The sequence below is a fragment of the Pinus tabuliformis genome, chromosome 8, assembly GCF_031772625.1.
Source record: "Pinus tabuliformis cultivar Carrire ecotype Pingquan chromosome 8, CPIR1, whole genome shotgun sequence".
In the NCBI taxonomy this organism is placed as follows: domain Eukaryota; kingdom Viridiplantae; phylum Streptophyta; class Pinopsida; order Pinales; family Pinaceae; genus Pinus; species Pinus tabuliformis.
In genome coordinates, this window is record NC_142294.1 from 197,994,151 (window position 1) to 198,010,028 (window position 15,878).

The window sequence follows — 15,878 nt, forward strand, 5'->3', positions numbered from 1 at the left end:
ATTATTTGAAAAAATAATATATTGTTGAGGTGTAGTTATGGTTTTTAGTTATTTTAAACATTTTGTATTTAATATGTGTGAAAGTCAATGCCATGAATCTGAGTCATGCCACAACGTTTATATCATAAGGATCAAATATGTAGAAAATGATGATCACGACTGCGTGAAACAGAAGAGAAATACCCTGATTAAGAAGTGCGCAGGTATAGCTTAATTATAGAAGTTTAAGCTGTTTCCTCAAAGCAAGGAATATTTTCCATCCAGACTTCTTTTGACAAATTCAGTGGAATTGAAGCCATTGGCAGTCTAATGACTTGTGAGGGCAGCAGATTTCAACCGGATGAAGATAAATATGGAAAATCCGGATGAAGATAAATATGGAAACCTGGTCTTTAAACAATAGCCATTTAAACAATAGCCAACGAAAGATTCATAAGTGTGAAATCAACCTTTGTTAGCGAAGTCCACCCACAATAATTTAATGTGCAGGTCTTCAACCTAGAAGCCAAACACAATAACACCAGCTCTTCAGCTAGCCAGTCACTGTTAATATCCGATACTGTTTTCCGAGAACGAGGGATGTGCACGCTCAAGCGTAATCAAGCGGCGATAAATATTGTCAACTTTCATCTCCATTGCCTTAAGCCGAGTAATCAAATTGGCATTCTCTTCTTCCAGACGTCTTCGAAGGCTGCCTGGGCTCAATTTTTCACTGTCCTCCTCATGATTATTGTTATCAGAAAGCCGTGGGCTGGCATTATGGCTACCATTAATTACGTGAGATGTGAAAGTGTGATGCAGATCGGGCCTGTGATGTGGGCTACGGTTAGGGTTAATGGTTGGAGTAGTGGGAATGTAATCGCATGGGTAGTCTGGTCCGAGAGCGAAATAAGAGCTACGGTTTGTGTTAATGGTTGGAGTAGTGGGAATGTAATCGCCTAGGTAGTCCGGTCCGGGAGCAAAATGCGAGCTACTGTTAGGGTTAGGGTTAACGGGAGTAGCGATGGCAGTGTAATCGCGTGGAGGATACCGCCATTATTAGGTGCCCACACGAGGAACGAAGTCCTATTGCGCGGAGCAGGTGGCTGATACGGATAATTACTCCTCTCGTTCTCTATGCAAACCCTTGGATCTCCTCGCATATTATTAGTTTTCTTCCTCCGCTCGAAATAATGGTGTGAATTCAATTTCGGATTACTCCGCTCGAAATAATGGTGTGAATTATCGGGAGGGATTCCGCCTCTGGGATTTGGTTGCCGATGAGAATGGTCAGAATAATTGAATGAAAAACCTCCTCTTGTATTTGGGTGCCGATGACATTGGCCAGAACAATGGGGAGGAAAACCGCCTATCGTATTTTGCTGCGGATGAGAATGGTATTGGGCGGTGTTATAATCCATGGGCGGAGACATTTGACAGCCTGGTTGCCTGCCCGGGCGCGGATTCCATGGAAGTGTAGATAGCATTTTTGAAGATATCAAAGAGAATGTGAAAAGACTGGTAAAGGAATAACGGCTGGAATTTTGAAATGAGACTGGAGGAAATTCACAGTTAGATTCTCGATGGAGTAGGTTACGGATTAGAATTTATACATAATCCAATAAGGAGGGTTAATAGTCGGGTAAGCATCGAAAACCTCCATCCAATGTTATAAATGCGTTTTATTGAAAAATAACTAGCATTTGCACCTTATGTTGCAAAGGAAACTCGGTAAGGCATAGAGTGGGGAAGAATAGCGACATGTGAATGGGCATTGTTGAAACCAAGGGTGGACGATAATGTGTATTCTGAAAATGGATATTTTGTTATGGTCAACCTAATGCATTCATTAATTAGATGACAACGAAAAAGTTTCGAGCCCAAGCTGAACCAACACAAATCTTTTCTACAAGACTGAAATTGCCTAAATGATTCCTCAATCAATGGAAATTGCCTAAATGATTCCTCAATCAATAGAAATAACCATTTCCCTCCTCTGATACCTAAAATACATTGTAGGAGACCGATTTTTCAAGTAACTTAATATAACTAGTGATTGCCCCAAAAGTGCAAAGAGAGGCCGATTACAAACAAGTTTTTTTATGTATAAGGTGTTGAGAATGGAGGATCTCGGATTAGACTTTAGTTGGACTCCATTGGTTTGGGAGATGTATCATGTGTTACCATTTGTGCATATTATGGGCATAAAGTTTATTATGATGATGGAGATTATTTTCAACCAGTTGTGGGTTGGCAACAACTTTTGTGAATGCCTTGGGTAAGATTCCATCTTCTGGATAATGGAAATTCCAGTGTCCATTTAGTCTATACTAGAGTACAATGATTGTTGGCAAAGCTAAAGAAACTGTCATCAATATATAGAGCCAATGTAACTCGTAGTCATCAGTTTTTATCCATACAGGGCTATGATTTAAGGTACCAGCCATTTGAGCGGGCAGCTGGTGTATTTGCTAAATAGGGATCATGTTATCCTCGTGGAGTTATTGGTTGTCCTTAGAAAATATAAAGTAGGATTGAGCATCGACTATCTGGGTGGATGGAATTTTTTATAAGTGCTGGCCAATTTTATCTATTGTGTAATCATTTCCCTAATTTAAACGCTGCTCTCAGTTACTAATAGAGACATTTCTAAAAGATAAGGCTTCGAGAACCTTGCTTTAGTTGGTGGAGGCTTAGTACATTTTCTTCCGAAGCTTTGGCCTCAAACTCGAAAGCTACTTGTAAAGAATTCTCCAAAGCATTTATACTATGCAGGTCCATTTTTCTTTGGATATTTTGGTTGAGAGTCCTTTGCGAAGTGAGTCGAGGAACTTCCAAGTTCATCACCATGGACTTGAAGCCATCAAAAATATTGTTTGATGCCTTTGACCAAAGTTTGTGTAGGAGGTGAATTTGAGTTGACTAAGTCTTGTACAAGATCCCACCGCCATGTTTAAGGGTTGGTCGCTCCATACTGACTTCTTTTAGCATCAACTTTTGTGCATCATTCAGTTGTTAAATTTGAAAGAAGGCTTCTCGTACAAGAGCCCACCACCATGTTAAGGGTTGGTCGCTCCATACGGACTTCTATTAGCATCAACTTCTGTGCATCATCCAGTTGTTACATTTGAAAGAAGGCTTCTAGGCTTTGCAATGAAGCATCCAACACTTATATTTTAGGATTGAAAGCTTGATATATAGTTCATATATCAGTGATGTTATTGTCCCATAATACCGTAAGACTGAAAGATTCATATCTGGTTGAAAGATTCATATCTGGTTGGAATTTCGATGATAGTGGTGGCCTCACATTCTGCTGGACTCCACATTTTCTGAAAGGCCGGGAACATATTTTGCATTTTAGATGCAATTGTTGGTTGTCAAATATGTCTTATACATTATTTTTATTGGACTTCATACCTGCAGAGATATTTACTCTTGGCTACTTCCCCAGCCATGATAGAGAAAAGGAGCCCAAACAATTGTGAGGCTTCTTCCTTTGCATAGGTGGTGTGTCAGAATGGGTGCTCTTTTTGGCAGACATTTGAGTAACGGTCTTCCGCCAATATCAGATTCCGGTATGCAAGTATAATTTCAACATAGAATTGCCTACATGAACTTAGACCTGAACATTGCTGGAGAATAGAGACTTCAAAGCTAGTCCTTCAAGCGCATGCAATATAGATTTATTTAGAAAAAGGATGCGTGAAGACAATTGTAATGTTGAAGACAGACTTTGATCACCGTATTGAGGAACTAACATTGTGCCCGAGCCCTACTGGCTTGAGAGTTTTGACAGGGCTTGTGTCCAACTAATATAGTCAATGAAGGTGAGTATTGAATAGGTTCTGATTGGACCACAAAACCATGATGAGTCTCAATGATTCCTCAGCAAGGCATCAACCAAAACAATGCAATGCAGGAATTACACAAGCCTATCGGGATGCTCTCTAAAGAAACATGAAACTTCTCATTGTGTTTAGCAACGTTTCTATTGAAGGTCAAGTTGGCTCATGTAAAGCAAAGGGAATTTTTGCATCTTCAACAACTTCACATTGTCAAAGACAGCCGTATTCTCTTGTCCAATGTAAGAAGAGAAAGAACACTTACAATGCAATATATTCATAAAAACATACTAAGAAATGATAGTTATCAAGATAGAATCTAAATTCAAATGTGGATACCATACAATACCATACAATACAGAAAACAATTGGCCCACAAAACTACAGTTCAAAAAATTCAGGAGTATACATATTATTAAAGCAAAAACATGCACTTCTTCAAATTTATTGAAAAAAAATAGGTATGTAGATAGTCCAGACTAATTTTATCAAAAATTTAATGATTGGATAACATAAACCCCTACAAAAATGCTCAAAGGTCGTTGAGCCTTCTGATGCAATGCCTTCAAGAAAATGTATTTCCTTATCATACACAATAAACTGTACGAAACCCAGCAAAATGTAGCAGGTCTTCTCTAAAGAACATTAGATTTATTATTGAGATTATTACAAGTTTGATTTTAAAAGGTTGATAGCCATCACACTATTTTCTTGTGCTTGGTGGGCGTATGTATTTGTTTGTGTGTGTTGTGATTCTACTTTTGATAATGCAGGTCATGTAACCTGTTCTAGGTGTTCTGGAAGTAAGAAGGATATGCACAGACATTAGGTACACCCTTTCAAGTTGAAAAATAAAAATTAAATAAGAACATAGCAAACAGAGAATATATGACTAAATACCTAGTGGAATCTACTTATTTAGTGTGTCGGCTCGGTTGGCATGCTTCATTTGAGTGTAACTTTGTTTATGAAGGTCTAAGCAGGCCTTTAAGGTGCAGGCAACAGTTTCCCAACTACAAATGCAGTCTCCTCGAGACTTCACACATCAAAAGAATAGACAAACCTCTCTAGGCATCAGCAGCAGCATAGTCTCCTGAAATCTCCCATGGCTATCTCCTAAACGAGGGAGTAGTGACAAGCATTGGCAGGACAGGGAGAAGAAATGGGCAAATATCATATTCATTGGTGGCTTGAAAGCTAAAATGCATTTTCTTAAGAATTCTTTAGGGTTTCTTGGGAAGATGATTTTTTTTGGGTTAAAATTGGATTTGGTTTGGTTCAGTTTTGGACAAACAATAGATTGAATTATTTGGCTGAACCAAAGTTCTTCTAGATTTTCGAATGTTTTCCTCGATTCAGCCAAACTTTTTTACCATGTAAAAGATAGTTGCTTATTAGATAGAATTGCAATCAATCGAAAGCAAGAATAAACAACTAGGCACAACAAAACAACCACAACTCTAAAAGCATTTAAGCAAACTATACTACAACAAAAGAAATTAATAAAACATAGCATTTATTACATGAATATGAAAAACAATACATATTTCAACAATAATTTAGAAAAAGACATCACTCAAGATCAATCTCAAACAACATAAAATGCCATGTTTCACCAACTGCATGATAACTTACAGTGGAATAGTGTTACTTAGAGGAAAGGAATCCTTTTGGAACATTATATACCATTTTTTAGCATAATGGTTGAGACAAAAAAACACCCTTGAACTTTAGATGTCAAGAAAATACAGCCTATATTTCTAACACATTGTTGATTTCATGCCTGCCAACAATCCATGATGTTGCTACTGTTAAAAGACAATCCTTGGTTGACTAGGTTATTGCAGTTGTGTTTTAAAGTGCCTATAATGGCACACTACATATAGAATTTGAAACAATTTACAAAATGTTCACTTTAAGGCTTTTCTGTATATGTGTCTGGCAATCCCAAAAGGAAATTTCCGAATCTTTCATATAAAAATTAAATGGGGAAACCAACAAGCAGAGAAAATATCATTATTTATTTTAATAGCAGGCCTCTTCTACGCTTGTAATCATTCACAGTTAATGTCAGGTTATGCCTCCTTCCATCATTGCTAGGAACTTGCACTCCACAAGTTGACTCAATCTTCTGCTTTCTAGCCATAAAAACTAAAGGGGCCCCTTGAGCACCCCCATACTTCTGCAGTCCAGCAAGTGAAATTGGAAGTTGAAAATCATGCAAAGAATACACCCTTGCATCTTGTGATACAGGAGCATCAGTGTCGACAAGCTTTCCATCATCCTCAGCAATTTCTATTGCTATGGCTTCCTCTACTTTGGTTTCATCTGCCTCTTTGTTCGTATCAGTGTTGTTTTCAACAACCTTCGCCTTTGTATCATAATAATTTTGAGATTGAGTCCAACGCCGAGTGAAAGGATCATACCCTGCTTCACCTGCTTTAAGATTAAGGTTTAGAGGCTTGATCTCAGAAGCGTTCTTGAAATTTTCAGCCTTGTTTTTCTTATTCATTTCTACTAGCATCAAGGCTTTTGCATCCTTGCTTTTGCTCTGAAGAGAAAGGACTTCTAGTTCCTTCAATCTCACTTTAATTCTCTCAACTTCTGAATAATCATGCCTGCTATCTGCTAGCTCCATCTCTCTTCTAACCCTGTCCTTTTCAGCAACGACATTCGATGGCCTTTTGGAAGCCAACTTCTTTTCCTGCAACATTTGTTTTACAATTTCTGCAAAATACACAAATTGATTTATCTTTTTTAGCGCATTTATTTTTTCCTCAACTTCTGCTCGACTAATCATCTGACCACCACTGCGTTCTACTTCCCGTTCCCAATCTGAAAACTCTTTCTCAAGTGGAGGTGAATCAGACACCCTGGCCATCTGCCATCTTGTTGCATTGCTCTTGCTACCCTAGAAACAATTCAAATACTTGTATGTGGTGTGGTTCTCAAACTTGTATTTTTTATCAGGGTCTATCACATCAACATTTTTTACCATGCAAAGACGGTAAGTACTCTGTCCTGACCTGGACATTCCTATCCCAATTCTTATAAAGCAGCCCACAATGATATTCTCAAAGAATGGTTCCATAAACCACTTGGAAAGTTTTTATCTCCTTATTGTTATGCTTCTAATATCTTCAAAGCTGCTCCCTATCTTCATCATCTTTGTATAAATCACTTCCTATGGATAATTCGCTATCGGAATCATCACAGCAACCCCTGTCATCATCATCCTTGTCACCAGAATCAAATCTCTTTTTCAGGGGCATTCTTGACCCAGAAGCCTTCCTATTTGCTGTCCCAGCATCATCTGAATCATCGTCATCAATGTATTTCGAGTCACTGCCATCATCTGAATCAGAATCTTCCAGTCTCCCTTTCGCAGGATTTTGGTTTTTCTTTCCATCATTGGTAGATGTTCGACCAGCTGCTTCTAGCAGCAAATGCTCCAGTTCAGCCATAACTTTTTTTTTCCCCTCTACACACCCACGTCGATTGAATAGTCCGTTCCCTGGCTAGAGCAGAGACTACAAATACCACTCAATAGATCTTCAAAACCTAAAACCTACTGTCCATCAAACAGATTGAAATTGTGAGAGGCAAACCACACCATGGAGCTTAATAAATGTACATCACCGACATTACGTTTTGTAATACATGGTCCCTACAATGAAAGGAACATTACTATCTCAATTAGTTCAAAAGAACCCTTAGACCTGTAAAGAAAGCGCATTGAACATAGAGATGGAAAATTTCAAAAATATTTATAAGTAACATAAATGGATGGAAAGGTCCAAAATGCAACCTGTTCTCTGACAGCATCACTGGCAACACTAAGAAGTTGCACAAACTTGGGCATAGCTCCATGATCAATCACAACTCTGGTATGCTCTGAGGTTCCAGATGCAATATTTGTTAAAGCCCAGGCTACCTCAAACTATAATATGACCAAATTAAAACGATATTAGATTACCACAATATAATGTCAATTCAATACTTAGAATCTCATTTGAAAAATAGATCATACCTGAAGCTGAGGGAAATCATCCCTTGCAAGAAACTCTACAAGTCGAGGGACCACACCCGCAGCGATAACTTCCTCAATTGGAGGACTGCTTTCCATCATTGGTAGATGTTCGACCAGCTGCTTCTAGCAGCAAATGCTCCAGTTCAGCCATAACTTTTTTTTCCCCTCTAAACACCCATGTTGATTGAATAGTCCGTTCCCTGGCTAGAGCAGAGACTGCAAATACCACTCAATAGATCTTCAAAACCTAAAACCTACTGTCCATCAAACAGATTAAAATTGTGAGAGGCAAACCACACCATGGAGCTTAATAAATGTACATCACCGACATTACGTTTTGTAATGCATGGTCCTTACAATGAAACGAACATTACTCTCTCAATTAGTTCAGAAGAACCCTTAGACCTGTAAAGAAAGCACATTGAACATAGAGATGGCAAATTTCAAAAATATTTATAAGTAACATAAATGGATGGAAAGGTCCAAAATGCAACCTGTTCTCTGACAGCATCACTGGCAACACTAAGAAGTTGCACAAACTTGGGCATAGCTCCATGATCAATCACAACTCTGGTATGCTCTGAGGTTCCAGATGCAATATTTTTTAAAGCCCAGGCTGCCTCAAACTATAATATGACCAAATTAAAACGATATTAGATTACCACAATATAATTTCAATTCAATACTTAGAATCTCATTTGAAAAACATATCATACCTGAAGCTGAGGGAAATCATCCCTTGCAAGAAACTCTACAAATCGAGGGACCACGCCCGCAGCGATAACTTCCTCAATTGGAGGACTGCCTTCTGTCACATATATTTTTTCAGATGGCCATTTCCTAAAGACAAAAAAAAATGGTAATAAAGATACATATACTCAAGACTATTACCAACAGAGAGAAGCTTCCTGAATTGAGTTGGTTCTTCTAACTGCATGGTAGGATCATCAGACCAGACCCCTGCTACCATTGCAGGAAGACTCTCCAACTGTAACATATCCAACATAATCTTAGTAAGACTCCCTTGTTATATTTTGGCTATAACATATTTGGGCTTAATTTAAGTCATTATTTATATGTAATTGATGCACAATTGTAAATAGAAATTTAAACCCATTGTCCTTGCATGTCCCACAGTTGGACATTACTTGTCATGCAAGTTGCAACATGTTGTGTTGCCTTTAAAAACATGTTATAAAGTAAGAAATTTCAAAAAATAGAAATTTCAGCTGAGCAACCAATGAGATCATTGTTCAATGGTGAATGCAATGGTGTGTCAGGCGACGCACCAAAGATCTAGTCTTCCACAGCACCAATAAACTGTTGGGACAAAATTTAAGCACTGTCTTATTTTTATGGAAAGAGCAACTCCTTGTTGCCGCAGCTTGGCAAAACAAAAGTGATTGTGATGCATGGTTCATCTTAGAAGACCCCAAAACTGGGCCACTTGCAATGCCTAACATAGTCTAGCCCAAATGTAATCCTTCTGGAATTTAAAGGAAGCACATCTCCCCATTTGCATAAGTCCATTTTTTGGATTGGAAAACAAACTTTCTGGGCACCCCAATTGAATTTGAACTATGTGTACAAGTTTCTAGGACAGCTGAACTGGGGAGATGGGAGGAGGGGTGTTTAGAATGACCAGAGCACACCCCCAAACATTTCATGGGTTGGCCAGTTAGGGACTCATGAAATAGAACTAATTTACTACATAAATATCAATTTTTATTGGTTCTAAGTTTCTTTTTTTTATTGCACTTGCCTTTCCAGGGGAAGTGGATTACATATACATATATAGTTTTCTGCATAAATATCATTTTTTACCTGCCTTTCCATAATTTAATTTTCCAACCCCTATCCAAAGCACGATTGTCAGTTTCTCCCATATCTTCCCTCTCTTTAGTGGTTGGGGATTCAGTATGAGCTGAGTTCTACTACTTCTATCATTTTCAAATGTTTCGATCATTTCAGTCTTGAATGCCGCAAAAATTATTTGATCATAAACATCATCGATCTCACAGAGGTTTTTTATGGTGTCAGGACCAGATGCTATTCTCAGGTCTTTTCTTATCACCTGGCCTAAACGGGATGTCTCATTTTTCATCCATCGGTCTTGGCATGAGGTTTTATCCAAACATCTAGCCTCAATTTGATGAATAGAGGTTTTGTAAAATTGCATAAGAAATATTATTTTCCAAAATTAGACCAAAGATGAGCTGGTAGATACAGATGGCATAGTTCTTTTTAGTAATTAAAGATGTAATTAAATATCATCAGTCAAACTTAGCCCAATATAGAGGGCTTAAACTATGCAATTTGTTTCAGATTCGAATGTACTTAGGGATGAGACAACAATTTCAAATATCCAAGTCAAAAATCAGAAAGTTGGAAATTAATCTAAATTTGAGTGGATAAATGAGTTTTCACGAGCAGTCAGTTAACAAAGTGAAGATTTCTAGGCAGAATGTCAGCAACTAAAAAAAATTGATAAACACCGATCACTAATATAAAATAAATAAAATTGTTACCCGAGATAATGTGTAGGTGAAGACAAAAGAGGCATCATAAAAAAAACTCTCCAATGCTACTCCAGATGGTTCACCGAACAAATCAAATTTATAAGATGATGCAAGAGAAAATGTCTCATATTTCAAGGAGAAAAATGAGTAGATTGAGGATTATTCCTAAAGAACATCCTCAGAAAAGTTTTCAGCATTCATGGATATAGATGCTAGAATTTTGAAAGGCGTAAAGGCTCAACTTGCAGAATATTTGTCTTAAAAAACAATTTGACTTATTTCAACACTGTTATAATGAGGTTTTATCCAAACATCTAGCCTCAATTTGATGAATAGAGGTTTTGTAAAATTGCATAAGAAATATTATTTTCCAAAATTAGACCAAAGATGAGCTGGTTGATACAGATGGCATAGTTCTTCTTTTTAGTAATTAAAGATGTAATTAAATATCATAAGTCAAACTTAGCCCAATATAGAGGGCTTAAACTATGCAATTTGTTTCAGATTCGAATGTACTTAGGGATGAGACAACAATTTCAAATATCCAAGTCAAAAATCAGAAAGTTGGAAATTAATCTAAATTTGAGTGGATAAATGAGTTTTCACGAGCAGTCAGTTAACAAAGTGAAGATTTCTAGGCAGAATGTCAGCAGCTAAAACATTATTTCCATATGATATAAAATTTCAAAAAAACACCCAAAAAAATTGATAAACACCGATCACTAATATAAAATGACACAAAATTGAGAGGGGATAGGTTGCAGCTACGGGGATCAAAGAATGTCCTTAGAAACTCAGAATCATTGCCATATAGAGCTCTTTGATATGCCAGCATTGTGGCAAGAGAAAGACTGTGGATGGCATCATGAGTAGTAGCACTTTCTGCAGGAAGCCCATAGAACATAGAATTTGCAATTTGAGAATGCCCTAGGGGAGCTGAACCGTTTATATTTAACTCATTAACAGATGTGGAAGCTTCGTTCATTTGAGCACAAGCGTGATCTATTGTTCTCTTGGAAGTAGTAAACACAAGAATGACATACCACATACCTATAAGCTATAGGGGAAGGCCTCATTGCCATACATTCAGAAAATTCATGAGTCTAGGGTAATGACATCCTGAAATAACAAACAATATAATGCCTGCAATAAAAGGTTTATTTTACACAAATCAATACGAAATTTATTCTCTGCTGAATGTAACTAAAACAAGAATAACAGAATAACAGGGTTGCTGAGGACATAGAATGTCAGACTTGAGAACTTTACAGCGAATTACAGTCACTACAGAGCATGGTGGATATGTGAAGGAGACCCATTAATCGATGCATTCCTGCATGAGAATAACTGACAATAAAGCATCACCAGTTCCCTACATCCAGAAGCTTCTTTCAATGGTGCATGCAGAGTGGAGATGGGTCTAATCACAAAAGACCGGATGCACCAAAAATTCTGTTGCGCAATTGCTCTCCACTGATTGGCCTCAGAATACTTGTTGGTATTTACATTATTTATCCCTTCCTACAGAGATAGAGAATACGGAGACAAATCATCACAATTAGTGGAATTCAGCACTGGTAACGGTACTTCTGAGATTTGTATGGGGAGACTTTCAAAGAAGTTGGCATCTATATCTCTGACCGCTCTAGTTAGGGCCTCTGTTCTATTAGGTTTAGAATTAAAATTGAGACATGTAAAAGTGGGTTTAAAAGAGCTGAGGGCGTTCAGTGAGGAAATCCCATCTGCAAGATGCCAAGAACAAAGCTCCATCAAAGTTAGGGGAGTGCATGCTGCAGCAGCAATCACTTTACACACCTTGACCTTGTCAGAGCAACATTTCAGGGTGTAGGAAATGGAGAAGGCGGCTCCTGCCTCCAGGGGTCTAATGGCCTGGTTCCCCCTTTAGGGCAGGTCCAGGTACATCAAGCTCTAGCCTTGTTTCCCTATATGGCCAGGAAATCCCATCTGCAAGATGCCAAGAACAAAGCTCCATCAAAGTTAGGGGAGTGCATGTTGCAGCAGCAATCACTTTACACACCTTGACCTTGTCAGAGCAACATTGCAGGGTGTAGGAAATGGAGAAGGCGGCTCCTGCCTCCAGGGGTCTAATGGCCTGGTTCCCCCTTTAGGGCAGGTCCAGGTACATCTAGCTCTAGCCTTGTTTCCCTATATGGCCAGGATTCTAAGTTCTTTTGATCAGATTCAGCCAATCTACTCAAGAATCTCCTGCTCCTCCAATTATTGTTATCAGGAAGGATTCTCTGAGGGTTTTTTTGAATAGTATGTAACCATGCTATGCTGTACTCTGTTCTGAAATGCTAGTATAATAGAAAAACTAAGTCACCAAAAAAACAGCAGAAAGAAAAACACTGCAGGGCTAAGAATGTACTTTTAAATAGCCGACAACAGTTTTAAGCAAATTGGATTCTAAGTAATATCATTAATATGTTGTCGAGGAAAAACAATAAAAAAATAATCTATTTAACAGTACTTCCAAAAAAACACGAATAAAAATATAAAAAATTAAAATAAAAGAAGTACAACAGTAGAAAAAGCTGAAAAACAAAAATAAAACACCAGAGGGCTAAGAATGTGCTTTTAAACGTATTCAATTCTGTGTTATTTTTTCAAGGAAAAACAATAAAATGTCAGCAATATTTTCAAAAACAAAACATAAAAGTATTAGTCAGTATATCAAAAAGACAATGTATTATCAAGGTTGACATAGTATATAAAGCACATTATGATATTCTCGTCTCTCAGCTGCCTTGTAGTAGTGAATTTTTCTATTACATGATCTATGCAGAATGCCCTATAAATCCAATGTTCAGTGATATCAATCTTTATGCAGCCCTTCATAACAGCCTGAATTTTATGATTAAATTACTTCTATATAACAACCTAAAACACTGAACTGTGATAAAACAACATTCATGAATTTTGCTTAAATCTTCCCGTGTCATAGGAAGTGTAGCATGTGTACAAACCTTCACCCTTACTAAGCGTAAGTTTAAATTCTAATATCATGTAATCGGAAATATTATTCTCGACCTTTAAATGCAAAATTATATTAACGTCCACCTAATTTAATAATCAGGCTGTTGATCGAAACTAATAGCACACCTACCTCAGCCTGGAGGGAAAACAAATAAGAGTTAATAGCATGGGACCCTGCAAAAGATATGATATTTGCATTTCTTTGATATTTTAGCAATTTAAGGTGTTGGAATAGATACAACAATCCTCTTTACAAATTTCTCAAGTAAAGCCTTGTAACCAAAAGACTTACCCCAGTAACTTTCACATATTGTCCGTCCCGAGCATTACTCAAGTCTGCATCCCTGTTCGAGGCTAAGAAATTAAGCAGAGCCCTCTTCCCCCAGCAAATGTTCCACGTGAACAGAAAGCAAATGACACTAAACAACGATCCGATGATAATAAAAAAGATTGCGTTGTGAACAGTAGCCACGAGAAACCCTCCTGCTATAAACCCCATTATAAACACGAGGATGACCATCCAAAATATGATCTTGGGGAATCCCTTCTGGAAGGAATATTCTTCGGCATTGCTAAGGTTGCTCACTGCTTGATTCTGATTCATACTAACGATCTTCACAGGCGCGCCTGAAGAATCCAGGGGACCAGAGGTAACCTTCTTCAATGCTCCGGAGGACGATAAAGGACCCGATGATATAGGTCCCGATGTTATAAGCCCTGTTGCCGGAAGCAAATTACCAGAGTTTGTCCTCGCAATAGGAGGAGCAGATGACTGGGGTCCAGAATTCTTGCCACCTGAAGGTGCAAGAATCCAACACCTTGAAAACCACTACAGTTTGAAAAACCGATATGCAGGCGAACAGACACCAGTCCTGCACTGTTGCGCCAAGTCGCAAACCCAGATGGAAGAATCTAACAAACAGATCCTGCAGCAAACCGTTTCTGCAACGAATGGGTAACCACTTTGATCCAACGATTGAAATTTTTGCAATCGTCTAACATACAATCTTGTGGTGCACCCGATGACAGGTGTACAGGGAGGGGAGTTGATTTCAGAGGAAAACGCCTTACGTCGTAATTAATTTTATTTTTTTAAATATAAATATGTGTTAGGTATTTTGGTTATCTATTTTTCATAATTTGTTAGGTATTTTACTTATCTAATTTTTATAATATGTTTTTAAATAAAATACTAATTAAAAGGCCGTTGTCCACATTATTCTCTAGGTCGTTGTCCACATTATTCTCTATTGTTTTGGTAATGATGCTCATGCATTTATATTACCATTTCAATAATGTACTTATTTGTCTAGATCATTCTCCATTTTTTTAAATTAATGACCTTCCTTTACTTGTATCACCATTTTAGTGTTTGAGTTATTTGAGATATAATTCTTTACCATTTTAAATTAATGATGTTGATATATTTATATTACCACTTCAATTTGTTTGAAAAGATGGGTAGATTTGTCAATTAAAATATTAATATTAGTAATATTAAAATATATGAAGCACTTAAATGAAAAAAAAGAGTAAATTGTCCAACCTCCTAATCAAGTTATATAGATAAAAAAAAATTTATTTGAAATAATGAAAAAGAGCAGATTACATCTCAACACATAGCCTCCGATTGAGAAACAAAAACACATATCTACTCACACTACTACATGTAGGGGGATTTTAAGACAATATTTAACACAATATTTGAGTCAATTGCCTTAACTTAAGACAAAAAGAAACTTGTGTATTGTCTTAAATATTGTCTTTAACTGGGTGTCTCAAAATATAATGTCCAATATAGAACACATACTATTATTGTCTAAAATATAATGTCCAATATAGAACACATACTATTATTGTCTCTATAAAGACAAGAATTATTGTCTATTAAGAGACAAATGTCTTTGTAGAGACACTTTCATTTTGTCCCTTTTAGAGGCAATTACATTTTTTTCTTTTTTAGAGACAATAGCTGAGATTAAAAACATATTGTCTCTATCGGGACTATATGTCAATAATTAAAATTATTGTCTAAAAAAAATTTAAAAAATAAATAAATAAAATCGTTTTGAATAGTTCCCAAATAGTGATTTTAATTACGTTAAATCTTTGTTTTTTATGGATACCAACAGAATAAAAAATAAATAAATCCATTAATTTTAATGCTAACAGCAAAGTAATTTTAAATCTAAATGAAAAAACAATTCTCTAAAGCAACATTGAAAATAATAAGGCAACACACTTATATTTTATGGAAATGCATTCACCTCATTTGAACATGCAGGATCCTCCTTTCGAACTTCATTTTAAGACATATTATGAGTCAAAAAAGAAGTGTTCCAAATTTCTCCATCCTACAAGAGGCGGGTTTACTCTCTAACATAGAAATCCAAAGCTTCAGTCACATTAAATGGTGGAAATTAAGTTCATATCCAATTGTTAAACCATAATTTCAATACCCTTGTATAATTGGAATTGGCTTCCTTGATAACAAGGAATTGTAATAAT

The 15,878-nt window shown here is 36.9% G+C and overlaps 2 protein-coding genes and 1 pseudogene across 2 annotated transcripts; all 3 read right to left on the bottom strand.

The window, feature by feature from the left end:
* Positions 1-5,844: 5,844 nt before the first annotated feature.
* LOC149234803 (protein RTF1 homolog pseudogene) lies at positions 5,845-6,705 on the bottom strand (annotated as a pseudogene).
* Positions 6,574-7,753, bottom strand: LOC149234804 (protein RTF1 homolog). Its single transcript, XM_089461243.1, has 2 exons — positions 7,633-7,753; positions 6,574-7,491 (listed from the first exon to the last, which is right to left on the bottom strand). The coding sequence occupies exon 2, from the start codon at positions 7,286-7,288 to the stop codon at positions 6,965-6,967; it is 324 nt and encodes a 107-aa protein (XP_089317369.1). The 5' UTR covers positions 7,289-7,491; positions 7,633-7,753; the 3' UTR covers positions 6,574-6,964.
* An 882-nt stretch (positions 7,754-8,635) lies between these two features.
* On the bottom strand, positions 8,636-14,357 carry LOC149234805 (protein SHOU4-like). The gene is made up of 2 exons (XM_089461244.1): positions 13,663-14,357; positions 8,636-8,842 (listed from the first exon to the last, which is right to left on the bottom strand). The coding sequence occupies exons 1-2, from the start codon at positions 13,972-13,974 to the stop codon at positions 8,666-8,668; spliced, it is 489 nt and encodes a 162-aa protein (XP_089317370.1). The 5' UTR covers positions 13,975-14,357; the 3' UTR covers positions 8,636-8,665.
* Between the last annotated feature and the right edge of the window lie 1,521 nt (positions 14,358-15,878).

Coding starts and splice junctions, on each gene's coding strand:
- LOC149234804 (XM_089461243.1), bottom strand. CDS start 7,288: ATGGCTGAACTGGAGCATTTGCTGCTAGAAGCAGCTGGTCGAACATCT.
- LOC149234805 (XM_089461244.1), bottom strand. CDS start 13,974: ATGAATCAGAATCAAGCAGTGAGCAACCTTAGCAATGCCGAAGAATAT. Junction 8,843..13,662: donor AATATGTGAAAGTTACTGGG/GTAAGTCTTTTG, acceptor GATATGTTACAG/TTGGAGAGTCTTCCTGCAAT.